This window comes from Pan paniscus, chromosome 5 (assembly GCF_029289425.2).
Source record: "Pan paniscus chromosome 5, NHGRI_mPanPan1-v2.0_pri, whole genome shotgun sequence".
In the NCBI taxonomy this organism is placed as follows: domain Eukaryota; kingdom Metazoa; phylum Chordata; class Mammalia; order Primates; family Hominidae; genus Pan; species Pan paniscus.
This window is the reverse complement of record NC_073254.2, coordinates 39044657-39072442: the sequence shown is the minus strand read 5'-3', so window position 1 is coordinate 39072442 and position 27786 is coordinate 39044657. Positions and strand designations below refer to the sequence as shown.

Sequence of the window (27786 nt, the reverse complement as noted above, 5' to 3'; positions counted from 1 at the left end):
AAGCGGTCTGTAAACAAAGGGAAAGTGGCATTTGAGTTCAAGCCAGGGGATCTGGCCAGTGTCTTATTCATCTTTATATTTCTAGAGCATAGCACAATGCCTGGACTACTGTAGGAACTCAATAGATGTTATGAATGAGCCATGAATTCTGTCTTGTGTCCCTTACAGAACCAAGTTGTCATTGCTGCTGGAAGGAGTTCTTTGGGAGCCCGACTCTCCGGGGCACTTCACGTCTATAGCCTTGGCTCAGATTGAAGATTTCACTGCATTTCCCCACTCTGCCCACCTCTCTCATGCTGAATCACATCCATGGTGAGCATTTTGATGGACAAAGTGGCACATCCAGTGGAGCGGTGGTAGATCCTGATAGACATGGGGCTCCTGGGAGTAGAGACACACACTAACAGCCACACCCTCTGGAAATCTGATACAGTCAATATATGACTGCACCAGAAATATGTGAAATAGCAGACATTCTGCTTATTCATGTCTCCTTCCACAGTTTACTTCCTCGCTCCCTTTGCATCTAAACCTTTCTTCTTTCCCAACTTATTGCCTGTAGTCAGACCTGCTGTACAACCTATTTCCTCTTCCTCTTGAATGTCTTTCCAATGGCTGGAAAGGTCCCTCTGTGGTTATCTGTTAGAACAGTCTCTGTACACAATTCCTCCTAAAAACATCCTTTTTAAAAAAAAGAATTGTTCAGCCATAAAGAAAGAACAAGATCATGCCCTTTGCAGGGACATGGATGGAGCTGGAGGCCATTATCCTTCATAAACTATTGCAGGAACAGAAAACCAAACACTCCATATTCTCACTTGTAAGTGGGAGCTAAATGAGAACACGTGGACACATAGAGGGAAACAACACACACTGGGGCCTATGAGAGGGTGGAAGGTGGGAGGAGGGAGAGATCAGGAAAAATAACTAATGGATACTTAGGGTGATGAAATAATCTGTGTAACAAACCCCCATGACACACCTTTATGTATGTAACAAACCAGCACTTCCTGCGCATGTAACCCTGAACTTAAAAGTTAAAAAAAAAGTTGAACTTAAAAATAACAGATTGGCCCATGCCAATCAAAGTATAATAGAAAGCATAGTATACAGAAAAAAAAAAAAAAAGAAACTGAGGGAGGAAAAATAGTACAGAGTAAAGCATGGGGGTGAGGGATAACCTCACATTCCAAATCACTTGTGACTTAGTCCTTTTTAACTTTTATTTTAGGTTCAGGGGTACATGTGAAGGTTTTATCTTTTCTGTTCCTCCCACCTTCCCCCCTCAAGTAGACCCCAGTGTGTGTTGTTTTGTGTTCATAAGTTCTTATAACTTAGCACCCACTTGTGAGAACATGCTATACTTGGTATTTGGTTTTCTGTTCCTGTGTCGTGTGTTAGTTTGCTAAGGATGATAGTCCTTTTTTTTTTTTTTGAGACGGAGTCTTGCTCTGTTGCCCAGGCTGGAGTGCAGTGATGCGATCTCAGCTCACTGCAACCTCCGCCTCCCAGGTTCAAGTGATTCTCCTGTCTCAGCCTCCCAGGCAGCTGGGACTACAGGTGCACAATACTACGCCCGGCTAATTTTTGTATTTTTAGTAGAGACAGGGTTTCACCATGTTGGCCAGGCTGGTCTCGAACTCCTGATCTCAGGTGATCCACCCACCTTGACCTCCCAAAGTGCTGGGATTACATGTGTGAGTCACAGGACTTGGCCGATAATCCTTTCTTAATGAGGATTAATACCTTTTCAATGTTTATATAGTGAAGGACAAATATAAAAACCAAGACTATCACCCTTCTGTGCCCTCTAATACTTTTGTAGAGTTGGCTGTTCTAACACCTAAAGAGCCTAGCGACACTGCTAGTTTTAAGCCATCTCATGAGGGACCTTTGTCGCATTAGGTTACAACTTGTGCCAAAAGAACTAGAGGGAAAAGATGCGGCCTGAGCCACAGGCTACTGTAAGGGCCGGAGAAGAAAGCAGGCCTTGGCCTCGCTTGTTCCTGGGCTGTTTTTCGTAGGATGGATTTCATTTGTCAGTCCTGCAGTGTGGCACATTTAAGGGAACGGAATGTATCATAGGGTTTCAGTTTCAGTAAACATTAGCGGGCATTATCTGTAAACAGTAACTAGTTTATTTTGTGTTAAATTGGGAAGAACCTCTTTCTTCTGCCACGGGTGAGATGATACTAAAAGCAGGAGAAAATAACAAATGAGAAGAGCCCTTCTCTTCTCAGCTTCTATCAAGGAAGAGTAGAGACTGGTGAAAAGGGGACAGGAAGAGGAATCCAGCTGAAGAGTGGAAAGTTAACAAGAACATCAAGAGGTACATCCCTAGAGAGCATCTCTGGGTCACTCCCAGGATGACCTCATTTTTCTGGAAGAGGTACATGTGCTAGCTGCATAGTAACCTATGGCACAGCAAAAGCACAAGGAACCGCCATTTGGTTTTGTTTAGGGACAATTATTGGTAGCCCAACCTATCTGAAGAATTACTTTTAATTAAAAGGATGGTTATTTTTAGGGGACCAGAAATTACTTAGTTGTATTCACTTATGAGTTGAGCAGTTTGGTAGAGCAGACTCTGACATCTGACACTTCAGTAAAGGGATGTTTTTCTCAGTACTGGGTCTTTTCATTAGACGGATGCATTTATATAGTGTCAGTTTTTATGCTTCACTAAATGATAAGGCCTGTGTTTAAACATGACCATTATTTACCTCACGATTTATATTTTTCTCAATGCCTGAATACACCCAATAGCAAGCACCAGGTGGAGGTTAAGACCCACAAAAATGGAAGCAAGCTTCCTTTCAAGTTTATAGGACATTTAACCATACTAACCCCAATGTCAAAAACAATGTAAATTATACTCCTACTGTAAAAGGTCAACTGATATGGCACATATGTAAAAAACCTGGCATACAGGAAAAAATTAATGCATGACAGTCTAATATATTATCCTGATACATGGATTAAATTTTCTTTCCACTTAGTATTAACTATAGTTTTAAGCATTGATTCTGCTTAATAACTAAAATGTAAAGACCTTACCTTGTAGGGTTGTAATTTCTCATTAACAGAAATCTGAACTTATACAAGTTTAACTGAAATTTATCTTTATTTCAAGATATCAGAAGACATTTACATATTTGCATTTTCTGTCTTGCTACTATCTGCGTATATGTAACAGCTTTTCTCAAGGCTTCAAGATAGGAATTGTTTTATGCCTTTGTATCACAGACCTAAGAGACCAAAATTATTTGAAGATGGAGTGGGGACAAAACTAGGGTCTCTGCAGTCCCTACTCCATGTACCATCCATTAGCTCACCTCTGTAGGTACTACTAAAGTCATGAGAGTTAAATCCAACGTGCAACTTTAATATTGCAATTCCAAAAAATAAAGCTGTATACAACTCTTGGAATAACTCACCAAAATAAATAGCTTTTTAATATAAAATTGGTTAGTGCTGCTTAACAGTCTGTGTTCATGAAGAATAAGGTGTTAATAATTGTGCTCACATTTGTTTAGGAGCCTTCCAAAGACAGTATCACACCTTGACGTGTTCGACACTTGATGTGTTTGACAGGTGATATGATTGCTTACTCACTCACATAACCCAGTGTTTGGTACCTACTTTCAAACAGTAATTAATGTGCTCAGTCCATTTTAGTTCAAAATTTAAAACCAAGGAACTTCATATATTTTTGGCATAAGCTGATTTATTATTTATGATAACTTTAGTATAAGAAGCATCCTGCAATCACAAAAGTGGAACTAGTTGATATTTTGAAATCATACTTGATTTAACCACCTTCAGAAATTCTATCAAACACTAGCAACTTCCCTTTATCAGACTTATGAGGTAGTTACATTATTTTTCCTTTTATTGACATGATTCATCAAAAAATTATTTTATCCAAGCTCATAAACTAAGTCAATAAAACTGCAAGGAAAAATGACCAAAATTCTATCTTATGCCTGATCTTAGTCAAATCAAATGTTGCCCTCTGGGATTCCAATTCTTCATGTCACAGTTAAGTAGTACTTATTATGTATTTTACAGCGATACGACCCAAAATAGCAGCAGTGTGCTCTGAGGTGTGCCAAAAGTGTGCCCTGTGAAATCTAAGTATTACCAAATATAATCTTAAAAATCCTAAGAGATTCGTAACGCTAGAGGGTGCTGTATGTTCACATTCCGACAAGAACACCATGACGCGTGTTCCTGACCCAGTGTGGTGGCACAGGGGCCACTGCGTGCTCGAGTCTAGCCCAGCCTGTCCTGTTCCATTCTGTTCTCCAGCTTCCCTCTAATGGCTTCCCATGACCACACACAGGAGTGGGGAAACCTTGTACTTCATCGGTTTTCTTCCAAATCAGCGACGGGAGTAACATTTTTATTCCTATCACCAAACCACCTGAAAAATGGACTCCTATACTTCCTCATATGACATCACATTAGGCTAATCATGTACCCTCAATATCATCAGGGTAAGTGTACTTATTCTGTTATTATTACATTTGTAGTGCAAGAGCTGGACACTCTAGAATCTTCCATGCACACTACTTTGGGAGGCTTAACTAATGTTCTAGTGCCTAACTGTACTTAACCTCCAGAAAATATTTTAAAAGGTAGGTAGGATGTTAAAGAGGATGGCAGCTTTCAGGCTTACAAATATTAGCCATTTGTTTTAAACCCAAATCTCTGTGGAAATGAGAAGATATCACAGTTCTAACATTTATTCATCCTCATGTTTTAGGAAGCTCATCTGTCAGCTTCTGAGGTGTAGGCATATAGATTAGCAGGACAATAAACATTTTTCTTTTTGGGGCGGGGCAGGGCAGGGGTGGTATCTAAATATCTACTTTAAAAATCAATAAATGGACAAAGTGCTACAAAACAGTAACAGAATGGAAATACTTCCTTTCAACTTTGCTTCCAAAGGCTCTAATTACAGAGAGCAAAGAAAACTAGTCTCAGGGGTTGAGAACGTGAAATCTTGATTAGGAATCCATACAATGGTGATATTAAATTATTTCTTTTTATTCACCTTTTATAAAAAAAGGGGGCAAATACAAGAAATAAGGTTATGTCAAAGTTTGGTTTTTAAAGCTCAAACTTACAGAGTCTGTTGTAAGGTTAATACATAGAATGCTAGCTTTTTAGTCACCTGAGAATCAGGAAATTCACATGAACATAATTCCCTATACTGACAAAGAGCTATAGCTACCTATGGGCTTGTCAAGTTCCTACGCTTCATTCAGCATGAAATTGCACTTTTCTTGATATGTATAAATTAAAATCTGTTCAACTGTCTGTGCTTGTGTTGCCTCATATCACATCTATAAAAACAGCATTTAAAGTTTGTAGGAAATAGAATTTTGGCCTTTTACAAAGTAAATACTTTGTTTCTTTAACTCAGAATTCTGGAAATGCAATCCAGTTCTGGTATTGTGACTGCCAAAATATTTTTGTCTTCAAACATTAGTTTTTTTCAAGTGTCTGACTCTATACAAGAAAATAATAAAAAGAGTATCAGAAGTTTCCTGTAACTACCATAAAAAAAACTTCAGTATCCACGGGGCTGTTCCTAACGGTTTGTTAGGATGCTCCTTCCTGATCCAAGTCCATCCAGTCTGAGGCTATTTTTCAATTCCATGCTTCTATCTGCCAGAAGAGTCTTTTTAGGTAAAGAAGCCATCTAAATAAAGCAGAAGTATTAATTTTAGTATCTTTTTTAAAAGAAAAGCCACTAGTAAAATGATGTATTATGTAACTACTCAGTGAAGAAAGGACTATAAGCAGTATCAGTGTCTTAAGTATTTATTCCAGTGGTGTCATCTTCAAGTACAAAGAAAATGGAGGTGAATTTTCTATCTTTTAAGAACATTATAAATGTTTCCTACATTTCCATTTGGTTATGACAAAACCTTATACCAGAATTACTAACATCTGTTTAAATGTATGTTGTCAGAGTTCTACACAAATTATATTTCTAACTTACTGTGTTAGGCAGTGTGCTAGTAAGTGCTTTACACATATTGTTTAATTCTTCCCATAACCCTATGAAGCAGGTAATACCGACTTAATTGACAGATAGGGAAACTGAAGGAAGTCTGAGAAAGCAACTTGCAAGGGCCATAGTGCCTGTGACAACTTAATCCCAGGAGTTCTGACTTTAGGGCCCATGATCATAACCCTTCCACAATACCGCCGTGAACCATATCCTTCATACCATAGGAGGCAATGGAGCTTCTAGCTGTCGTCCAAGGAATGAAAGCAGGCGCCTCCAGATGAGGCCACTTCCCATGAACATAATTCCTGTAATCAGCCAAAAAATTCTATGGTCCTAAAAGAGAACACACAGTTCATTTCCATCGCAAAACGCCAGGTTCCTTAGAGAGAAGATTCCTTGAATTGTTACTGCCCCGGAGTTTGAAAGCCTTAGGTTATTTGTACAGCTCTTTCCTGTAGAAAGGAACTAAGAAAAACAAGGGCCTTGATAGCACCCACAGAATAAAGCAGGAGAAGAACATGATTTAAAAGGTTTTAAATATTTTAAAATCATCTATATGCCAAATGTACTGCTTTTACTTTGTGTTTCTTTGCAGCCTTTGTTTACATGCGTGCAAATCTTAAGTCATGATGCCAGAGGACACGCAATTTAAGGTCTTTGCTTATATCCACAGTTCTCAAACTGTGAGCTGAATGTCTGGTGCTATGCTGGGCACGATAGCACCTCAGAATATTTTAAAGTTGCAAGGGAAATAACATAAAAGAATCTGTAACATAATAAATTTTTGGTCTTCCGATACTGTGAAAAAATTACTAAGACACTAAGGGCATCGTGATCCAAGGAAGTTTGGGAACCTCAGACTTAGAAAAACATTCTTCCTCACCGTCATTTTCAGAGTGGTAATATTTTGCAGCACACTGTTTTTAGTTAATGTACAGAATCACAGAATTTAAATTTAATCTCTCACAAGGAAGGAATCCCATTTATAGCTATGCTGTTATCATTGGCTCCAATGATTGAGAGCTCACTTCCTCAAAGATAGCCTGTTACACAACTGATCAGCTATCACCGATGGAAATGCATGTCACTTATTGAACAGAAATCTGCCTCCTTTTTTTGTTGTTGTTGAGATGGAGTCTTGCTCTTCACCCAGGATGGAGTCCAGTGGCTCAATCTTGGCTCACTACAACCTCCGTCTACCTGATTCAAGCGATTCTTGTGCCTCGGCCCCCCTGAGTAGCTGGGATTACAGGTGTGCGGCACCATGCCCAGCTAATTTTTATATTTTTAGTAGAGATGGGGTTTCACCATGTTGGTCAGGCTGGTCTCGAACTCCTGGCCTAAAGTGATCTGCCCACCTTGGCCTACCAAAGTGCTGGGATTACAGGTGTGAACCACAACCCCCAGACCTATATGCAATACGTGATCTAAGATTTTCTTTGTGATAAAAAGCACTACTGAGATAAGTGGCAAAATCTGAGTAGGGTCTTTAGATTGGAAAATAACTTCAGTATTAACTTCCTGATTTTGATAGCTGCACTGTGGTTATGTAAGAGAATGTCCATGTTTTAGGAAATACGTATTAAGACATTTAGGAGTAAAGGAACATCACATTTGTTCTTAGTCTCAAATAATTTAGAGAATAAAGTATGCTAGCAAAGAAATGATAAAGCAAATGTGATAAAATGTTGATATTTGGAATCTGGTTTAAGAATATATGGAAATTCTTTGACTATTCTTGGAACTTTTCCAGAAGTTTGAAATTATCTTAAAATACTTTTCCTATCTCAGATTCACTATGGAAATTCTTTGACTGTTCTTGGAACTTTTCCAGAAGTCTGAAATTATCTTAAAATACTTTTCCTATCTCAGATTCACCATGGCAAATATTAATTTTAACTATATCGAAATAAAGACATTTGACATCCATGGATTTAATGTTTTCAACTATTCTTCAGGACACCTACAAAGATGTGTAATTTGTAATTCTGATAAGACATTAATTTGAATCTTTTCAGCCTACTACTGAGCAAGCGTAGCTCACTACCACCTACCACTCTTATCTCATTACAAATGGGCTGTGCTGTACCTAGGATTGCACATACTAAAACTATAAGAAAGGAATTTGAAAAATCTTCCATTGTTTTGAAAAGTTGGCAATTAAGTGAGAGAAAAATATCAAAGTATAAAATGGAGTTAGCTTGTAGATTGAGTATATATACATAAACATGATTATGTATTTAGAGAAAAGACAGGGACTTGTAGAGAAAGTCCTGTAGTCACACTTAGGGAATCTGTAAAGGTCTTTGGATGTATCTTTTGAGAATGTCAATGGCTGGATTATGTTGCACAAGATATTCTGCTTGCTTCTGAACTTTCCAATGATCTAGATTTGAGTTCAAACCTCCAGTGGGTTCCTATCCCACTTAGAAATCCAAACCCCCTACCACGCTCTACATCACTGACATGATCATACTTATCTGCATCTGGGACCTCATTTTCCACCTGACTCATGCTCTTCTAACCATTCCAACCTTCTTGCCATTTCATGAACAAGCTCAGATCGTTCCTGCCTCAATCTTTACTTCTGTGGTTCCCTCTACTTAGAACACTCTCCCCCAGATCTTCCTGCCTCCACCAGGGTGTTACCGCCTTACATCTTCCTTGACCACCCTATCTCTAAAATGCCACACATCCTACTACCTAACATTCTCTATCCGCTTTTCTGGCTTTATTTTTCTCTGAGGCACTTAGCACTTAACATACTTTATGTTTGTTTATGAACTCTCTCCTCCACTACAATATAACCTACGCAAGGGCAGACTCACTGCTAAATGGGCCTAAAGCAGTGCTTGGTATATAACAGGCAATAAAAAAACGTATTTGTGAGATGAATGAACACATGTATTTCCTTTTCTTTTATACTTTACATTAAAAATGACTAATATTGTCTTTGCTTCAAGGAGCTCATGCTCTTTTGCAGGCTTTGAACAAGGGATTGCAGATTTAAGGAATGTAGCAGATGGAAGGGTAGGATTATTTGGGCGCAGACGACAAAGTAACTTTACTGGGCCAGGTTGTCGGTGCATTCAGTGAAGGGACAACTACTTTGAGACCTGAAAGATGAGGAGGAAGTAACTAAGCAAAACGGGGATCTGAGGGGAGAGGAGTGGAAGCAGCATGTCTGGGAAGGACACTGAGAGAGGTAGTGACGAGTGGCTACCCACAAGATGGACAAGTCGGTGCGGCAGGACAGGATTTTTATCCTAAGGCTAATCAAAAGCCATTGAATAGTTGTATGCAGAAGGGTGTCATAATACTTACATCTTATAAAGACCACTTTTTAAAAGGGCATAGTGGTCCTAATGGGAGGTGATGTGGGCAACAGAGTAGACTCGTTAGACTAATGAGGACACAGAATCCAGCATCACACTGTGCCAGATGCACATCCAGGTCCAGTTCTAGAAAACTTACAATAAGCTATTCTGTGAAAACACAGTCAGTGGGTTCTGTATCTGCAGATATGCAAGGTTGACTGTACTGGGTCATTTTATATCAGAGACTTGAATACCCACAGACTTTGCTATCTGTGGGGATCCTGTAACCAATTCTTCTTGGATACTGAGGGATGACTATACAAAACCACAGAGAAATGAAAAACTCTGGGAGTGAAGTGTTATCTTAATACAGAAAGGCAATAGAGCAGTAGAAAGTGCAAGTCTTTGGGGTCATGTCCTAATTCTGTTATTTTTCCAGCTCTATGCCTGTGGGCAAGTTAAATGTTCTGAGCCTCAGTCTTCTCATCTACAAAGTAGGGATAATATAATATATCTATTTTCAGAGTTGCAATGATTGAGCCAAATAAAGTATGCAAACCGCCTGGTACGTTGCCAGACATGTAAGAATTAAAAAATAAAAACTCTTCATTAACACTGCTTCACAGAGACACTGTTTTATCACACCTTTCCCATCTGTAATTATGTTTTGGGAAACAAAGTAACCTAGGCTGTATTTATCTAGGTTATAACATGGTCCAACAGTACTGCCTGAATTGTGAGTTACATTATATATTTTATTTCACCATGGTAGTTTACAGGTTAGACTTTTTATTTATTTATTTTTTGAGACAGAGTCTCACTCTGTCCTGTCGCCCAGGCTGGAGTGCAGTGGTGTGATCCTGGCTCACTGCAAGCTCCGCCTCCCGGGTTCATGCCATTCTCCTGCCTCAGCCTCCCGAGTAGCTGGGACTACAGGCGTCTGCCACCACGCCCGGCTAATTTTTTGTATTTTTAGTAGAGACAGGGTTTCACCGGGTTAGCCAGGATGGCCTCGATCTCCTGACCTCGTGATCTACCTGCCTCAGCCTCCCAAAGTGCTGGGATTACAGGCGTTGAGCCAAGGTGCCCGGCCTTTATTTTTTAAATCCATTAAAAATATCGATCTTCAAAACCCAATCTTTTTTTTTGGAGACAGAGTCTCACTCTGTCTCCCAGGCTGGAGTGCAACGGCGCGATCTCAGCTCACTGCAACCTCCGCCTCCCGGGTTCAAGTGATTCTCCTGCCTCAGCCTCCCAAATAACTGGGATTACAGGTGCCTGCTACCGTGCCTGTCTAATTTTTGTATTTTTAGTAGAGACAGGGTTTCGCCATGTTGGCCAGGTTGGTCTCAAACTCCTGACCTCAGGTGATCCACCTGCCTCCGCCTCCTAAAGTGCTAGGATTACTGACATGAACCACCATGCCCGGCCAAAACCCCCCAAGTTTTAGAAATAATAATACATTCTCACCTCTTCAAGGGAAGATTCCAAATTCATTCCAAAAGCAACTCCCATTAGTCCAAAGAGCGAAAGAGAGAAGGTTCCCATGGTCAGCTGTAGATTCAACCTCATCATCACGTTTCGGTGGCTGGAGAGGAGAACACCTATTCAGATTAGAAGGGCCCACTAACTATATACAGCACATTCATCAAATCTATACAGACCACATGGATGAAACCTACACATCAAAAAAAAAAAAAAAAAAAAAGACTTTAATGTAGTATAGATGATAATGATGGCGTAATTCCTCACAAAATGATATTTCCTTAAAAACTTATAATTATTTTATTAAAAAAACTTAGTTTTATATAATGCTTTCTTACCTGTCCAGATTAATGAAAATAATACTTTGTGAATCATCAATCAGCACCCTAAGCTCGCGAGCTGCATTGGAGAGATCGTCAGCCAATCGGTAGTAGTTTTCCAACAGCAACTCCATCTCTTCTGCATGGTCAATCCCAGCACTGCTCTTTTCACTTCAATTAAAAGAGAAAATAATTAACATACTCCCAACATGTGTATCATATACTTAGTCACAAAAACTTCCTAAATTAGTATATAGCATTCAGCTACCAGTGGAAAAGCTAGCCTTTGTCTTTTCTTTTCTTTTTTTTTGAGATGGAGTTTCACTCTGCTCCCAGGCTGGAGTGTAGTGGCGTGATCTCGGCTCACTGCAACCTCTGCCTCCCAGGTTCAAGCTGTTCTCCTGCTTCAGCCTCCCCAGTAGCTGGGACTACAGGTGCCCGCCACCACGCCCAGCTAATTTTTGTATTTTTAGTAGAGACGGGGTTTCACCATATTGGACAGGCTGGTCTCGAACTCCTGACCTTGTGATCTGCCCGCCTCGGCTTCCCAAAGTGCTGGGATTACAGGCATGAGCCACAGCGCCTGGCTTCCTTTGTCTTTTCTATTGTTGTGGCCAATCTGTGAGTACCAATGTCAACTGATCCAAAACACTTTACAGATGAGTTGAGGACAGAGGTTCCATCCTTATGTAGACCAGTTGGTGTCACTGTATTACATGTCCCCAATCCAAGAGATTTTTATGCAGATACATGCTGCCAGTTACAGGAAAATCCAGATATGTGAATGCAGATGAATTAGTGCAAAGCCAATACCACTATCAGGTAAAACAAAATCCACAACTAAAAATGTCAAGACCATTTCCTTTTGAGGTGTGTACATAATGTGATTTCATATAAAGAAAATGTTTTTGAATGATATCAGTAATAACTTTGCTCCCCTACCCTACCAAGAAGGGTAAGGGGGAATGAAGTACTCTGAAGAGGTACCTGTATCATAAAGCATATTAGAGACAGATTGACAGATTGGCCTAAGCAAAGCAAACAGTTTCTGCTACCATACCTATCGGCTATCTACCAAATGTTATATAGCCCCCTTTATCTTATTATTTCCTTATCAGGATATAAATAACCAATTTTTCAAAGTGCTGTAAGAAAATCTGTACAGACTGTGGAAACTAAACTCATTACAAAGGTGTATTAATTTCTGATACTGCTCTAGAAAGACAATAACAAAATATTTGGGTATTTAAAAGTAAACATTTAGCTGGAGTGTGCACAAGAAGCATAAACAATTTCTAAATTCATAAAAGATAAAAGGTTTATAAGATGAACATTTTCATTAGACTGAACTTACATAATCCATGTTAATGTGTTACTCGTGTATTTACCCCATCTTTTCCCTCCCCCATGTAAATTTCTCTCCCACTCTGCTTCCTAGGTATTTTGGTAGATGTATATGCCAATCTGGTGGTCAGTCCCTTGAATATAAAGGTAACTGTGTGTTTATATTCACCACATGTCAGCAGTGTTGGGTATGCAGTATGCATACTCATAGAATTACATTGAATTAGATACGATACTGCACAGGAAAAAAGGGAAACTGGGGATGAAAAATCTCTATATTCTGTAGTCCAGAAAAATGTTACATTCTGTATGAAAAATCACCTTGAAGTGGAAAAGGCAAAAGATTTACTCTAAGGAAATAAATAACAAAGTATAATTATATACTTACAAGACTTGTGGGTCACTCCATTTTGATACACAGAGCTCTTCTAGCAACTCTTCCTCATCCAAGATCTCCAAAATTGACTCTTTGAAAATTTTAATATCTGTTTCTAACTCTGATAGACTATAAGAAATAGATACCCAAAAATGATCAATAGAATAAACTTATAAGAACATTTCATAATAGTGTTTTTAGAGTATCTTATCAAATATATTATCTTATACATTCATGCTAAACAATGACTTATTAAAAAAAAAAAAAAAGTTGAGTATTTACCAGGCAAATTAAGAATCAATTTGGCCAGGCATGGTGTCACGCCTGTAATCCTAGCACTTTAGGAGGCCAAGGCAGGAGGATTGCTTGAGCTCAGGAGTTTGAGACCCTCCTGGACAACAGTGAGATCTTGTCTCTACAAAAAAATTTAGAAAATTAGCTGGGCATGGTGGCATGTGCCTGCAGTCCCAGCTACTTGGGTGGTGGAGGTGGGAGGATTGCTGAAGGTTAAGGCTGCAGTGAGCTGAGACTGCACCACTGCACTCCAGCCTGGGCAACGGAGTGAAACCCTGTCTCAAAAACACCCACAAAAAACCCAAACCAAGGCTGCAGTGAGCTGAGACTGCACCACTGCACTCCAGCCTGGGCAACGGAGTGAAACCCTGTCTCAAAAACACCCACAAAAAACCCAAACCAGATCTAAATTAATTGGTAAAATTATCAGTGATATAAATTTCATCATACATTACTTATCTCAGAAACATAAATCGCTTGTGAATTTAAGATTTTTGGTTTGGGAATTAGTTTTATTAATCAACATGGCAGTGATAATATAGAACAGACTAGTTACTCTTAACTGATAAAAACACTCCAACATTTTTGGATAAGAAACTACTGATTCAGGAATTTTAAATGTTAATTCTTGAAGGGATTTCGGGAGTATAACTCCTGAGAGCATGTTTATTCTATTTATGATACATATATAATATTGTTATTAAATTCTGGAATGCATTATGATTTTAAAGAAAAAGAACAACATGGACTTTGAATTTGGATTTAGATCTGCCATTTACTAGCCATATAAATTTAGGCAAGTTACTCAAACCTCAATTTTCTCATCTTCAAAATGAAGACAATATCAACTATTGAATGGGTGATGAGATGAGATCACATACGGAAAAGAGCCTTACATGACATTTCATGCAAAGTATCTTTTCAACAAACAGTAGATTGTGTGCCCCTTTTAGCTCAACTTCCCAACTAGGCTACTTTCATACTTTAAAAAAAGTTATGAAACAAAATGTTAATAATTGATTTTAAGATATTTGTCTCCAACTCCCAATGTGATACATCATCCATATTTACCTTTTGCCATTCTGTAGTAAAATGTGCAGTTTGCTTCTGTCTACAGAAGAATGTTTGGGGTCCACCAAAGCATCCAAGGTCTCAAGGATCAGTGGCTGCAAAATGCTAAGTTTCCCCTGAAGGGTGTTGATCTAGATAACAACATGACCTTTCATAAGAATTAAAACAATCTTTTTAGAATATTCAGGATCAGTGAATCCTCTGATTAAATACAGAAATCTGTAGTAGCTTGAAATGCTGGTAACATTTCAGAACATAGATAATTCTAGAATGCCTATTCCAGATGATTCAAAAACTAGATCCTCTGGGTTCAAAGAACTATGTATGATGTTATCTTTAGGCACAGATTTGGTTGACAAGGAGCTAACTCTCGTAAGAGTCTTTCTCCTCCCACCCGGCCAGCCGCCCTGTCTGGGAGGTGGGGGGCGCCTCTGCCCGGCCGCCCCGTCTGGGAAGTGAGGAGCCCCTCTGCCCAGCCGCCACCCCGTCTGGGAGGTGTACCCAACAGCTCATTGAGAACGGGCCATGATGACGATGGCGGTTTTGTCGAATAGAAAAGGGGGAAATGTGGAGAAAAGAAAGAGAGATCAGATTGTTACTGTGTCTGTGTAGAAAGAAGTAGACATAGGAGACTCCATTTTGTTCTGTACTGAGACAAATTCTTCTGCCTTGGGATGCTGTTAATCTATAACCTTACCCCCAACCCAGTGCTCTCTGAAACATGTGCTGTGTCCACTCAGGGTTAAATGGATTAAGGGCGGTGCAAGATGTGCTTTGTTAAACAGATGCTTGAAGGCAGCATGCTCGTTAAGAGTCATCACCACTCCCTAAACGCAAGTACCCAGGGACACAAACACTGCAGAAGGCGGCAGGGTCCTCTTCCTAGGAAAACCAGAGACCCTTGTTCACATGTTTATCTGCTGACCTTCCCTCCACTATTGTCCTATGACCCTGCCAAATCCCCCTCTCCGAGAAACACCCAAGAATGATCAATAAATACTAAAAAAATTAAAAAAAAAAGTCTTTCTCCTATAGACATTCATTGTGAAGTAATGAGGGATCAAGTAAAATAAAATCTGCTATTATTAAAACACAAGCTTTCAGTAATACCTGTGTTCTCTGTAAACAGAATATGGTTCAAAATTCCTACAAAGCTCTTTGAAAATAAAAACTTGAGCTTTAAAACATAAACATATCAGAGTAAAGTCAAAAATATACTATTTAGGTTAACACAAGTATGGTTTGATATTTGATATTCGGCAGGTATGCACTAATCCTGCTATATAGTTGTTAAAATACTGAAACACTTCCATGCCAGTTGGCAAATAGCATATACTAACTAAATCAAGCGGTAAAACTGATGACGTAAATTACAGCATATAGTCTTTATCTCAGAAGCACAATTACTGTGAAACAGATTTTTTTATTTGGAAACAAGTCCAGAGTCACAGTGCCTCTGCAGACATGTTGTTTATTTCGTCTCCAGAGGAACTGCTTCCAGGTTAAGAAGTCCTTGGGTGGGAGGGAAGATTGGACAGCCAAATAGGCAGACCACATTTTTTAATCTAAGAGATATCAAACCCTCTGCTCAGCAAGGTGTGGACTTTTGTAGTGGTTGGGGAGGCTGCTGAGGGTCACAGATAGGGTATTTGTGAGGCATATCTACTCATGGTATGTCTTGGTCCCTTAGGTGGGTTTGGGGAGCTTTCCCTTGTTCAAAAACTTATCCCTTTTGAGGGGTGGCTGGTCTTGCTTCTATGTAGTGTTGTTTCATAAGGAAATCTTCCTGGGACCCCATTTAAAGGAAGAAGAATGTGTATCCGAGCAGACATCCTGAACTCCTCTCTATTCTCCCCACAGCCAATCTCTAGGCCGGAGACCCATGCCAGCCTAGCCTCTCTCCTTCCCCTCCTGCTGCCTTTAAGATCCCTGCCTTTCTCCTAACAGCATGAGCTCCTGAGAGCTTACCCAGCCTGTGGAGCCCATGACTTACCACTGTTTACATCTTCTTTCTCTCTTCTGCTTTCCCCCTGCTTGGTAACTGGGCTCCCACTACTTATCATCTCACTGGCTGGTGCTAGCTGGTGCTCATTAATTACTCCGAGCAGGAAGTGTAGCCATCTATTCTTTCAGAGCAAGGCAGACAAAAGAAAAGTGTGCCAGGTTCACCCAACCCAGTGCACCTCATGTCCTCTCTACCCTCCTCTCCTCCTCCCACTCTGGTTAGTATGCTCCCAGCACCAACTCTTGCATGTAGCCAGTTCCTGAACAGTACCATCCTGACTTGACTTAACAGGAGGAAGAAAAGATAATGAAAGATTTGTGGGGTCAGGAAAGCAGAGAACCACCCTTGTTTAGAGCCTGACAGGAGTCTCAGACATCTAAGGACTCTTAATTTAAAGGAGGAGTCACTGGAAGAACTGTGCGTGATTCCTATGTCAATCTAGGTCTCAAAAAGATGCATCATTTACCTGGCTCAAACAAAGGATTGTACAAACAAATCAAAAAATGACTTGATGAAATGAGTTAATAAAATAATTATCACATGTCAAGCATTTTTATAATATACATAGAGTCTTTAGTTCTATTTGACTGGGTCATAACATTTAAGAATTAAGTGATATCTCCATGTAGGATCCTTAGAGACGACTTGTTTCGGGGCAGGATGTGGTCAGGGGACATGCCATTGAAACAATACCCCAACTTGTCTTCCCACTCAATGACATTTCAAAATCAGAATAAACCCAAGAAGCTAAATAAAAACAGACTTACCCAATATTGCAGGAGTGCTTCTATAGCTCTAAACTCAAAAGGTAAAGGGTATGTAACGAGTTGACCCTCTCCAGACAACTGTGAAGGGAGTTCCCGGAACAGCCATTGCTCTAAGTTTAAATTACGATAATCTAATATCAGAAGACACTCTGGAGTTATCACAGCTTTCAAATACTGTTAAAAAAAAAAAAAACCAAAACATATAAATATGTGAGTGTATATACACACATGCATGTATATACATATATATGTATACATACATATATATATGCAAATTGTAGAGCTGTAGGAAAAAAGAACATTCATAAAATTTGGTTTCATACTTTACTAATTGTGGATTAAGACTAAACCAAATCAGTGTTCATTTTTGTTTTTCAAAAAAATCAAGGTTTTTTTTTTTCAAAAGAAAAGAAACTTAAAAAATATATGTCTTGATACTGCTAACTCACTCTCAATAAAACTGGAATTATTCACATAAATTATATATTTACTAAGACTTCCGGGGTAATCATGAAAAAAAACAAAAACAAAAACAAAACACCAAAAAAAACCCCCAGAAAGCCGGGCATGGTGGCTCATGCCTGTAATCCCAGCACTTTTGGAGGCTGAGGAAGGTGGATCATGAGGTCAAGAGATCGAGACCATCCTGGCCAACATGGTGAAACCCCGTCTCTACTAAAAATACAAAAATCAGTTAGGCGTGGTGGCCCACACCTGTAGTCCCAGCTACTTCAGAGGCTGAGGCAGGAGAATCGCTTGAACCTGGGAGGCGGAGTTTGCAGTGAGCTGAGATTGTGCCACTGCACTCCAGCCTGGCGACAGAGCGAGACTCCGTCTTTCTTTTTTGGAAAAAAAAAAAAAAAATAAAGGGAACAAGATAAGGTCTTCCTAAAAGTCAGGTATTGAGTAGACTTTTAGAAAAGATTTAGTTTAATCATAATTAGTTTGGCACAAATGGAAGTTTCCTTTTTAAAACACCACTAAAGCATATAAACAAAATCTGAAATTAAGATGAAACATAGCCTTACTACTCTAATTTAGAACAATATGAAATTAGAATTTTTTCTAAAAAGACTGGTTATCTTGTATGTTAAAAGTAGATAAAGGTAGCCACTTATCAGTGATATAGAAATTAGAGATAATTTTCTACATTTTTCCAACATTCTATCATGAATTTTTTTTTCTTTCTTTTTTTTTTTTGAGATGGAAGTCTTGCTCTGTCACCCAGGCTGGAGTGCAATGGCGCAATCTCAGCTCACTGCAACCTCCACCTTCAGGGTTCAAGCTATTCTCCTACCTCAGCCTCCCGAGTAGCTGGAATTACAGGCACCCGCCACCATGCCTGGCTAATTTTTGTATTTTTTAGTAGAGACGGGGTTTCACCATGTTGGTCAGGCTGGTCTCGAACTCCTGACCTCAGGTGATCCACCCCCTCGGCCTCCCAAAGTGCTGGGATTACAGATGTGAGCCACCACACCTAGCCTCATGAAAATTTTTATACAGAAAAGTTGAAAGATTGCAGTGAACACCATATACCCACCAGTTAGATTACACAATTATCATTCTGCTGAATTTGCTTTTTCACATACCTGTCTGTCTCTCCATGAAAGAGACACTGTTTTGAAGAATGCTAGCTACTGATTCCAAGAGTAAAGAATATTTCTGAAGAAAATCACATGGGAGAAGACTGCTTCATTTTTGATAAAGTATTTTTTATTTACTTATTTATTTTTAGAGATGGGATCTTGCTATGTTGCTTAGGCTGGTCACAAACTCCTGGTCTCTGGTGACCCTCCCACTTCAGCCTCCTGAGTAGCTGGGACTAAAGGCACATGCTACCACTACTGGCCCATTTTTTATTATTTTGATTAGTTCTAGAAAAATGAACAAAAATCTGCCATCAAAGACCCTTTGAAGAAAGTCTCATACCCACTACAGGGCCAATACCATTCATCTATTTTTGAACCTAAACATTAGCCCACCAAAATAACTGAAACCCACATTAACTCTGAATCACTAAAGAAAGTCAAATTATTATTTGGCATGCTCTGAATAGGTAAGGGAAAATACAATATATTTCAGAAAGTTTTCCATTAAAAAAATTTAAACTGGCCAGGCGCGGTGGCTCATGCCTGTAATCCCAGCACTTTGGGAGGCAGAGGCAGGTGGATCACCTGAGGTCGGGAGTTTCAGAGCAGCCTGACCAACATGGAGAAACCCCATGTCTACTAAAAATACAAAATTAGCTGGGTGTGGTGGCTTATGCCTGTAATCCCAGCTACTCAGAAGGCTGAGGCAGGAGAATTGCTTGAACCTGGGAGGTGGAGGTTGCAGTGAGCCAGGATCGTGCCAGCCTGGGCAACAAGAGCAAAACTCCATCTCAAAAAAAAAATTAAGGCTATAAAATTTAATGTCTATTCCTGTGCTATTTAGAAAGCCAGAATACATTTTTGGTAGCTCAGGTTATACTATAATTACATGTAACTGTACACAATTGGAAATATATCTATTATAAATCAGGACTGTCTTATAGTTTCCAGAACTAGAGAGTAAATCCCAACAGTGAGAATGAACACCACAGTCAGAGCTTTTCCAACTTAAAACACAGCAGTGTTATGCCTATTGAACATGTGCATATAATCCATATAAAATGAGTTCTACTCATAATAGCATATTAAGCTATAAAACATCCTATGTTTCAGGTAGCTATTTCTATTCCAAAATTACTTTTAACCTAGATACTAATCAAGATAGTTAGAAGGTAACTTTTATAAGATTGTATTGGAGAAACATAGATGAAAATAAAATATTTTACCTCCATTCTCATGATAATCCTATTGTTTCTGACCGTGATACTCATTACATGCTGAAATCTCAAATCTCTGGCTTGAAGACCTAACTCTTGGTATAATTCAGTTTTCTTCCTTTCTATAAAAGAAAGAAACAGAGAGGGCTAAACCAAATACATTAAATGGCTTAGATTTTTCCATCAGAGCAGTCCTCCCACCACCATCAAGACAATTTTTGGTTACTACCAGAAACAAAAACTAAAATTAAGTCTTTTAATATCCATTTTTACCTAGAAAACATACTTGGGCTAAATACAGTCAAACTAATGATTTTCTTATCTATACCTCATAACTTTCTCACTACTTAGAAGACCCTTGAGACTAATATAGAAACCACAACTATGCATCATTAGAACCTATAAATGTCCAGCTCTAGAGACAGGTTATCTCTCTTAAATATAAACTGTACACAACTATATTTTCTATTTTTACTACAACATCATCTTCAGTATTTTATATATGTGAACAGATAAGCTTGATTTTCTTTGTTCTTAGACTAATACAAAAATGAGAAAAGCTGAATTTATTATCTGAGTCCGATTCATTCTCAGGGGAGATGTGAAACTCACATCTGAAGTCACACTGTAAAGTAATGCCTAGTCTCACTTTTTAAAGTAGCTGTCCACAGACAGCCATCAGCAGCAGAGTTCCATGTGGCTGCCATGCAGTGACATGGCCCTGTTCATCTTTTGTCACCCACTGCAATGTCAGTGGTATTATGTGACTCTGCCTTAAACATGATTCAGGAGAATGAATGAGGGCAGTGAAAGGGACGCCAACAAGAGAGACAAAAGAGAAAAAGAGTGTGTCTCTGGGCTCCAGTTCTACACCAGCCTCTGCTCTCCCAAATATTCCTTCAATAGCCTGTTAGAGTAAAAAGTGGCTCCTGCTAGAAGAAAACAATTCTGGGAGAATACACACAGTCTGAGTATTGCCAGCTCCAATTAAGACTGATGGACAAATGCTGAAGAAAGATCTCTTTCAACACACCTGTATATGCAAAGAATATTTTACTCAAAATGCTATAATTTCTTGATTTCTATCAGATTCACTCATTAAATGTTTAAAAAATGATTTAGAATGCTAATCACTCACCAAAAGAAGTAACGTTTCCCTGTTTGTCAAATTTTGTCTGAAAACAGAGAATAAAACAAATTATTATTTTCTTTCAAATTAGAATGCTACTTATGGTATTGCTAATTTAGTTAAGAATTTATGGTATTGTGAGTAATATCCCCAAAATGTTGAAATGCAAATATAAACCATTACTGACCTTCTTTAGATTAAATCCAGTTATGAGTTAAGGGTTTTTTTTAAATCCTTTTTTCCTTTGCTAGGAAAAATCAGACCTGGGTTTAACTTTCTATCTTGGTTCCTCTAGAAAGTTGATAAAGGAGTATCAGTTGTGTTGTTACTAGGTAACAATCCTTATGGTAAAAATGACCATTGACTGGTAGACTGCACTGGACTGGGAAGACGAACAAATTACAGTTATCAGGTGAAAAGCAATAGCTCTCTTTGCCCTTTCCTGATTGTGGTGGCTCTTGTGGCCATGTTCCCAGCCAGAATCCTGGACACTGTGCCCCTGCGATGGTTACAAGGGATACTGTCACTACGGGGCATGGGGATTCGAGCCAAGATGAATCTCACATCCACCTTTGAGAATCTTATCTCCTTGTCACTGAGCGATCACTCAGAGGACCAGAGAAGCCCCTGGATGGCTGCAAAGACTTCTTTTGAAGAGGAAACACCTAACACTACCCTGTTGTTTCTCCTGTCCCTTATCCTTCTGAGTAGACTGGGACCAAGTATGGCCCGCCTTGTGAATCTAAATGTCTACATGAGGCCAAAGTCTCTTTGGTGGGTGTTGCAGAATCAATAAAGATTTACAGAACCCCTTCTGATAGTTTGAAGAGAGGATTTGATACAGAAAATGCACCTATTTCCTGCAAAGTAGGGGACTATTTTTCAGTGATGTTTATCCACAGTCAAGTTTGAAGCTGTGAAACATTTAATGAATCACTGTGTGCTGGGCTGTACTACTTACTACGACAGACACATTTCAGAAAGACACTCCAACATACAGGTTTAAGTACAATATAGGTCTTGGGTTACTACCATGGAAATATACATGCTGTGTTAATCACACAATAAAAACTCACTATATATATTTTATCTTGCTTCTCATCAGCAAAGATAAAATTAATATGAATATATAAGTTCCATAGAACACTAAAGGAAAATTTATATCAAAGAAAGCTTTATATTTGTGTAATAGTCTAGCTTTCAGCCTTATATTTCACAAATACATAAACCCACTGCAGAAAATTTGAAAATAAATATACGTAACATAAAACTATATTAATCACCTGAAATGACAAATTTTAGAGAAAACCATGTCAATATTTCACTGAATATCCTTCCAAACATTTTCCTAATAAAACATACTTATGTTATACATACTGCTTTGCAGTCTCCCTCCTTCCAAATTAGCAACATATGCTGAATATTTTTGCATCTCAATATTTATATGTACCCTTTTTTTCTTTAATGGAACTTAAAAAAAATTTTAAATCATACAAATTATAAAGAAAAAAATATTTACTTTGTAACCAGCTCACTTTCTAAACTATTTCAAACAGCACAAATTAAATTTTTCTTTCTCAGATTCCATAGCTTTATGAATTTCTTAAGTGTTCTTTGCAATTATTTCACCTGCAAAGAACTAACTTCAATATTTCACGTTTGACTTTGTATTCTTTTTTTGAGACAGAGTCTTGCTCTGTTGCCCAGGCTGGAGTGCAGTGGTGCAATCTTGGCTCACTGCAACCTCCACCTCCCAGGTTCAAGCGATTCTCCTGCCTCAGCCTCCTGAGTAGCTGGGACTACAGGCGTGCACCACCACGCCTGGCTAATTTTTTTGTTTTTTAGTAGAGACAGGGTTTCACCATGTTGGTCAGGCTGGTCTCAAACTCCTGACCTCAAATGATATGCCCACCTCAGCCTCCCAAAGTGCTGGGATTACAGGCATGAGCCACCGTGCCTGGCCCTGATTTTGTATTCTTAACTAAATTGGCCAACTCTTCCAGAACAATGAATAACAGTGGTAACTTTTAAACGCAATTCTGGGGGTTATTTAATTTTATATAGTTTATAAAGAAAAGCTCTTATGTTAACAAGCCTAAATAATCCTAATGAAATATATTTGAGGCTTACTATATGTGAGGCACTAGTTTAAGGGCTTTCTATATATGAGTTAATTTAATCCTCATAACAATTCTATATGGTAGGTTATGCTCAGTTTTCAGATGAGAAAACTAAGGCACAAAGATGTTATCGTAACTTGTCCAAGGCCACCTAGTCAATAAGAGGCAGAGTGAGATTGGAATTTAGGAAGTCTGGCTCAGAATAGGCACACCTTTTTTTGTGTGTGTGAGATGGAGTCTCACTCTGTCTGCCAGGCTGGAGTGCAGTGGCATGATCCAGGCTCACTGCAAGCTCCGCCTCCTGGGTTCATGCCATTCTCCTGCCTCAGCCTCCCAAGTAGCTGGGACTACAGGCGCCCACCACCAGGCCTGGCTAATTTTTTGTATTTTTAGTAGAGATGGGGTTTCACCGTGTTAGCCAGGATGGTCTCAATCTCCTGACCTCGTGATCCGCCCACCTCGGCCTCCCAAAGTGTTGGAATTACAGGCGTGAGCCACCACGCCCGGCCGGCACACCTTTTTATCAAGACTTTTTTTTTTTTTTGAAAAAAAAAAAAAAAAGCCTACAAAGAAGTTGCAAGAATATTACAACCAATTCCCATAGAGCTTTCACCTAGAGTCACCTTTGTTAACATTTTGCCCCAACAGCCTTCTTTCTCTAAAAATACGTGTGATACATTATCTTATTCATTCATTTCCCCCCTCACCCCCACCCCCGAACCATTTCAGAGAAAAGTTAGAGATCATGACCTTTCAAAGCATGCACTTTTAAATACTACTCTCTGCTGCCTTCAAGATGCTTCTGCCTGCGTATTATCTTGCAGAACATAGGTTCAAGCCTCTTTATGGCTCTGAATTGTGATTGACCTGTTCTAGTATTAAAAGGGGAGCTGCAGTCATTAGCAAAGGTTCAAGATCATTTTTAAGCAAATCTAGCAGGCACTTAGGTCACTGGCCAGGCACAACAGCCACGACATGTAGCTATAATGATTATAAAGCTCAAAGTTAGTATCTTGGCCAACAGTCCAACGAGTTAACTTATGTATGGGAAGCACTTTCTGTACGATTTCCAATGTACTGTACATACTCACCACAGTAAATACTGGGGCTACACTGGCTAAAGTGGCTTGAGAGACGTCAGAAGTTCTAAACCGGCGCACTTCACCTGAAGAATAAATTAAGAGAATTCCTGTGGTCACATGATTGGTTTTCACATAGAGCTAAAATACAACTCTCAAAGTATGTGGAGGCCTTCAGACCATTTTATTATTTTTAAATATTTTTCCTGTAAGAAAAGAAGAAATACTCTTCTTAATTTTAACATTTGTTAGTGACTATCTTAGGTTTCGCAGGGAAGGATTTTTAAAAGTAATGGCTTAGATGAGGCATTAAAATAACTGATGGATTCCAATCACCCTTTTACCTTTCTAATTATTACTGATATCTCAGAGTTGGATGAACAAATGTGCAACATCGTGTTCTGAGATTTAAGAAAGTGTCTGGTCTTCCTTTTCGCCTAATTTAAAAGACTCTTCATGCACATTTGGTAGTAGATACATTTTAGAAAACATAGGTCCTAAGTACCACCTGATCTTTCAAGCATTCCAGTTGACTGGCTCATAAATTATGAAACCTACGATTTTACTTCTTTTCTACAGATATCCTTTATAGTGAATACTTATGAAATACCCCCACTGAGCTGAAATGAGGACAAATCTTTATTTGAAAATTGTCTATTTAAAACGTGATTAGACTGAGTCGAAGTGAGCGGTGAAGTATAATCAAGTACATTTAATGACTGACAGAGGACACTGTTTTATGCTTCCAAAGTAATTACACTGATTCCAGAGACTGTAGAAAAAAATCCTATTTCTGATCTTTTTTCTACTACATACACGTAATGATTGTTGTAATTTGTTAGTATCTGAAGTTTCATTTCCCTTTTACAAAATACAAATTATCACTATAAGGGTAAAATGAATAAAGGTAAAAGGCATTTGCTGATTACAAATGCCTTTCAATGTTTTAATGTCACAAATTAGAGTGTAACCGGGATTGAGATTGTGAACGTCAATGCTTGTCCTAAAAGTTTCCTCCAACTTGCTGAAACTGGATTCCCAAGCATTATCAATTGAGGGTGCAGAGCATGTAACCCAATTTAGCCTCTCCAATAAGTGGAGAATGAGGTGCTGACAAGGAGTTACTTTGGGAGGCTTTTGAGAGCACAATTGAGAAAACATATTTGAGGACACTGCTATGTTCTTAATAAAGTCATTCATTTCAATACCTTTTATTCCTCAAATATTTGCACTCACATTTGTGAAAATCTTAACTTTTCACCATGCTTCAACATTTGGTGAAAAAATAAACAGCAAATAAGATTTTTTTTTCTCAATCCGATCTCCCTGGCTGTTTACTTATAGACTACTGTAGTTGAAAGTAAGTCGTTCTCAGAAACAACTCAGTCTTTAGCCTCACTTCTAGGTGCGTCCCCAATCTCCGTGCAACTGGACAACTGTATAAATGTGTCCATAACGAAGAAACAGAAAACAGGGAAGTATTAATTTATACTTATGACTTCCGAACAGATGAAATCCTTGTTTAAAAACACCTCTCGGCCAGGTGTGGTGGCTCACGCCTATAATCCCAGCGCTTTGCGAGGCTAATGCGTTAGGATGGCTCGAGGCAAGGAGTTTGAGTCCAGCCTGGGCAACATAGTAAGACCCTGTCTCAAAAACAACACAGAAAAAACCTCTTACAAGAGCACTTAAGCGGGTGTTAACTAACGTGATCACGGTCTGTAAACGATTCCTAGGTTGTTCCTATGGTTACATAATCTGCAGCAAGGGCGGTGGAGGAGAAGGCAGAGGGTTGGCCGCTGGGACCCCGGCAGGGCACAGCGCACATAGCAAGGTCGCATTCTGAGCGAGTGGGACGCAGCTCGGCCCGCGGGCCTGTGCAAGCTCACAGGACACGCGGGAGGCCGAGGCCTGCGGAGGGCGCGGAGCAACAGGCGCGCCGCGCCGGACGGCTGGGGCAGCAGTCTAAGGTCACTGCAAGACCAGCGTCCCAAGGCTGTTGCCGGGGAAGGGCAGTACCTGCCACGCGGAGCCGGTCGGGCCCGCAAAGCTGCGCCGCCCGGCTCCTTCCAATCAGGTTGGCTCGGCGGCCGCAGGCAGCAACGGGAGGAGCCACAGAGGTCACGTCCAAGGCCAGGGCACACAGCGTCCGCCGGGGAAGTCTCATCGCGCGGGGCAGGAGGCAGGGTAAACTGCGCAGGCATTCCATGGTGCTGGAGCAAGAAACAGGCAGCAGCCAGACCCCAGACCTTCATGCCGGACGCTGGCTGCTCAGGCCGCAGCTCTGGCCTGTCGCTACCGCCCGACCTGCGGACTCTGTGCACCAGGCATGCGCGGGGCGTGCCGCGCCTGCGTGCTACTTCCCCACGCATGCTCGGAAGGTACCTGTGGGCGAGCCTGTTAAGTCCACAGCCAATAGACGTTTGCTTGCCTACCTGTACCTGTACCTGTACCTAAGTGAGGGGGCAGGCGGGCTGGGAGATGGGTGGAGCACGTTTACCTGCACTAAGTGAGCTGTCCAACCTAGGTTCTTGGGCCCTTGGAGTGTCATGGTTTTGTAGTTTGTGGAGAATTTTCATACCTATGAAAATTGCAGTTTGGAAATGAGCAGGTTACCCATTCCCACATCATTTAATTTATATTTAAATTTAACGTGGTGTAGGGAGCAAGAGGGAAAGCTCCTACTTTTGCCCTCTGAAAGTTGCTGGAATGAACTAAGTAGACAGATTAGTAGGAGAAAAAGGCATACAAAATTTGCTTAACGTGCATAGGGAAAAATCACAGAAGAGTGATTACTCAATAACTCAATTAAGGTCCAGATGCTTGTATACCCTTTGTTGAGTAGAGGGAGATAGGTATGAATGGGCCCGAAAGCCAGACAGTGGTTTGCAAATGAGTCTCCTTGGACATTCAGTGGGACAGAAGTACAAACAATCGCTTGTGGACAAGCTGTGAAACTTCACTCTGAACAAAAATTGTCCTATTATACAGGTAAAGTTTCCCAGGTAATCTCTTGGAGCTACCCTCAGAAGTATCTATGAAAAGTCTCAGTGTGGCTATGACTTTCAGTTTTTGTCTCTTCTCTGGGTGATTAATCTCTTCTGATTATTTAATGCGATTCCTAAGGAACGGGTTTTAAGACAATTGCATTTCTTTGGAAAAGAGTTTTCTCTGTCAGATAAGGAAATTCCTTATCTGGCTGTGCAGGAAAAGAGAGCCCCTTCAGGTGCTTGGAAAAAGTAAGAGTATCAGAGAGACAAAAGGAAGGGGGAAGGTGAGAGAGAGAGGCCTTGATTTTTAGGCTTCTTTCTGAGACCTTTTTAATTTCCTTTAATTCAAAGACTCAACATGCCACCGGGCGTGGTGCCACATGCCTGTAATCCAGCACTTTGGGAGCCAAGCACTTTGGGAGGCCAGCACTTTGGGAGGCCAATGTTGTGGACCACTTGAGGTTAGGAGTTCAGGACCAGCCTGGCCAACATGGCAAAACCCGTCTCTACTAAAAATACAAAAATTAGCCGGGTGTGGTTGCAGGTGCCTGTAATCCCAGCTACTTGTAAGGCTGAGGCATAAGAATTGCTGGAATCCAGGAGGTGGAGGTTGCAGCGAGCCCAGATCATGCCATTGCATTCCAGCCTGTACTGCATT

General features: G+C 39.9%; 2 protein-coding genes across 4 annotated transcripts in view; one reads left to right on the top strand and one right to left on the bottom strand.

Moving 5' to 3' along the window:
* GPLD1 (glycosylphosphatidylinositol specific phospholipase D1) overlaps nucleotides 1-5325 on the top strand; it is a 72884-nt gene extending 67559 nt beyond the window's left edge. For both annotated transcript variants that reach the window (XM_003823195.6, XM_034961540.3), the window contains one exon: nucleotides 169-5325. In XM_003823195.6, coding sequence (XP_003823243.2) covers nucleotides 169-255 — 87 coding nt within the window. In that variant the 3' untranslated portion in view covers nucleotides 256-5325. The remainder of the gene's footprint in view (nucleotides 1-168) is intronic.
* On the bottom strand, nucleotides 3708-26496 carry MRS2 (magnesium transporter MRS2). Of its 2 annotated transcripts, XM_034961541.4 has the most exons (11): nucleotides 26158-26496; nucleotides 24151-24224; nucleotides 20949-20985; nucleotides 19820-19932; nucleotides 17005-17178; nucleotides 14233-14363; nucleotides 12880-12996; nucleotides 11166-11318; nucleotides 10813-10930; nucleotides 6245-6358; nucleotides 3708-5710 (listed from the first exon to the last, which is right to left on the bottom strand). In XM_034961541.4, the coding sequence occupies exons 1-11, from the start codon at nucleotides 26345-26347 to the stop codon at nucleotides 5600-5602; spliced, it is 1332 nt and encodes a 443-aa protein (XP_034817432.1). In that variant the 5' UTR covers nucleotides 26348-26496; the 3' UTR covers nucleotides 3708-5599. The 2 variants fall into 2 exon arrangements, with proteins under 2 accessions (XP_034817432.1, XP_034817433.1); XM_034961542.4 differs by lacking the exon at nucleotides 12880-12996 and having other exon boundaries at nucleotides 26158-26475.
* Between the last annotated feature and the right edge of the window lie 1290 nt (nucleotides 26497-27786).

Coding starts and splice junctions, on each gene's coding strand:
- MRS2 (XM_034961541.4), bottom strand. CDS start 26,347: ATGGAATGCCTGCGCAGTTTACCCTGCCTCCTGCCCCGCGCGATGAGA. Junction 20,986..24,150: donor TAGCCCCAGTATTTACTGTG/GTGAGTATGTAC, acceptor CTCTGTTTTCAG/ACAAAATTTGACAAACAGGG. Junction 11,319..12,879: donor TGGAGTGACCCACAAGTCTT/GTAAGTATATAA, acceptor TTTTAATTGAAG/TGAAAAGAGCAGTGCTGGGA.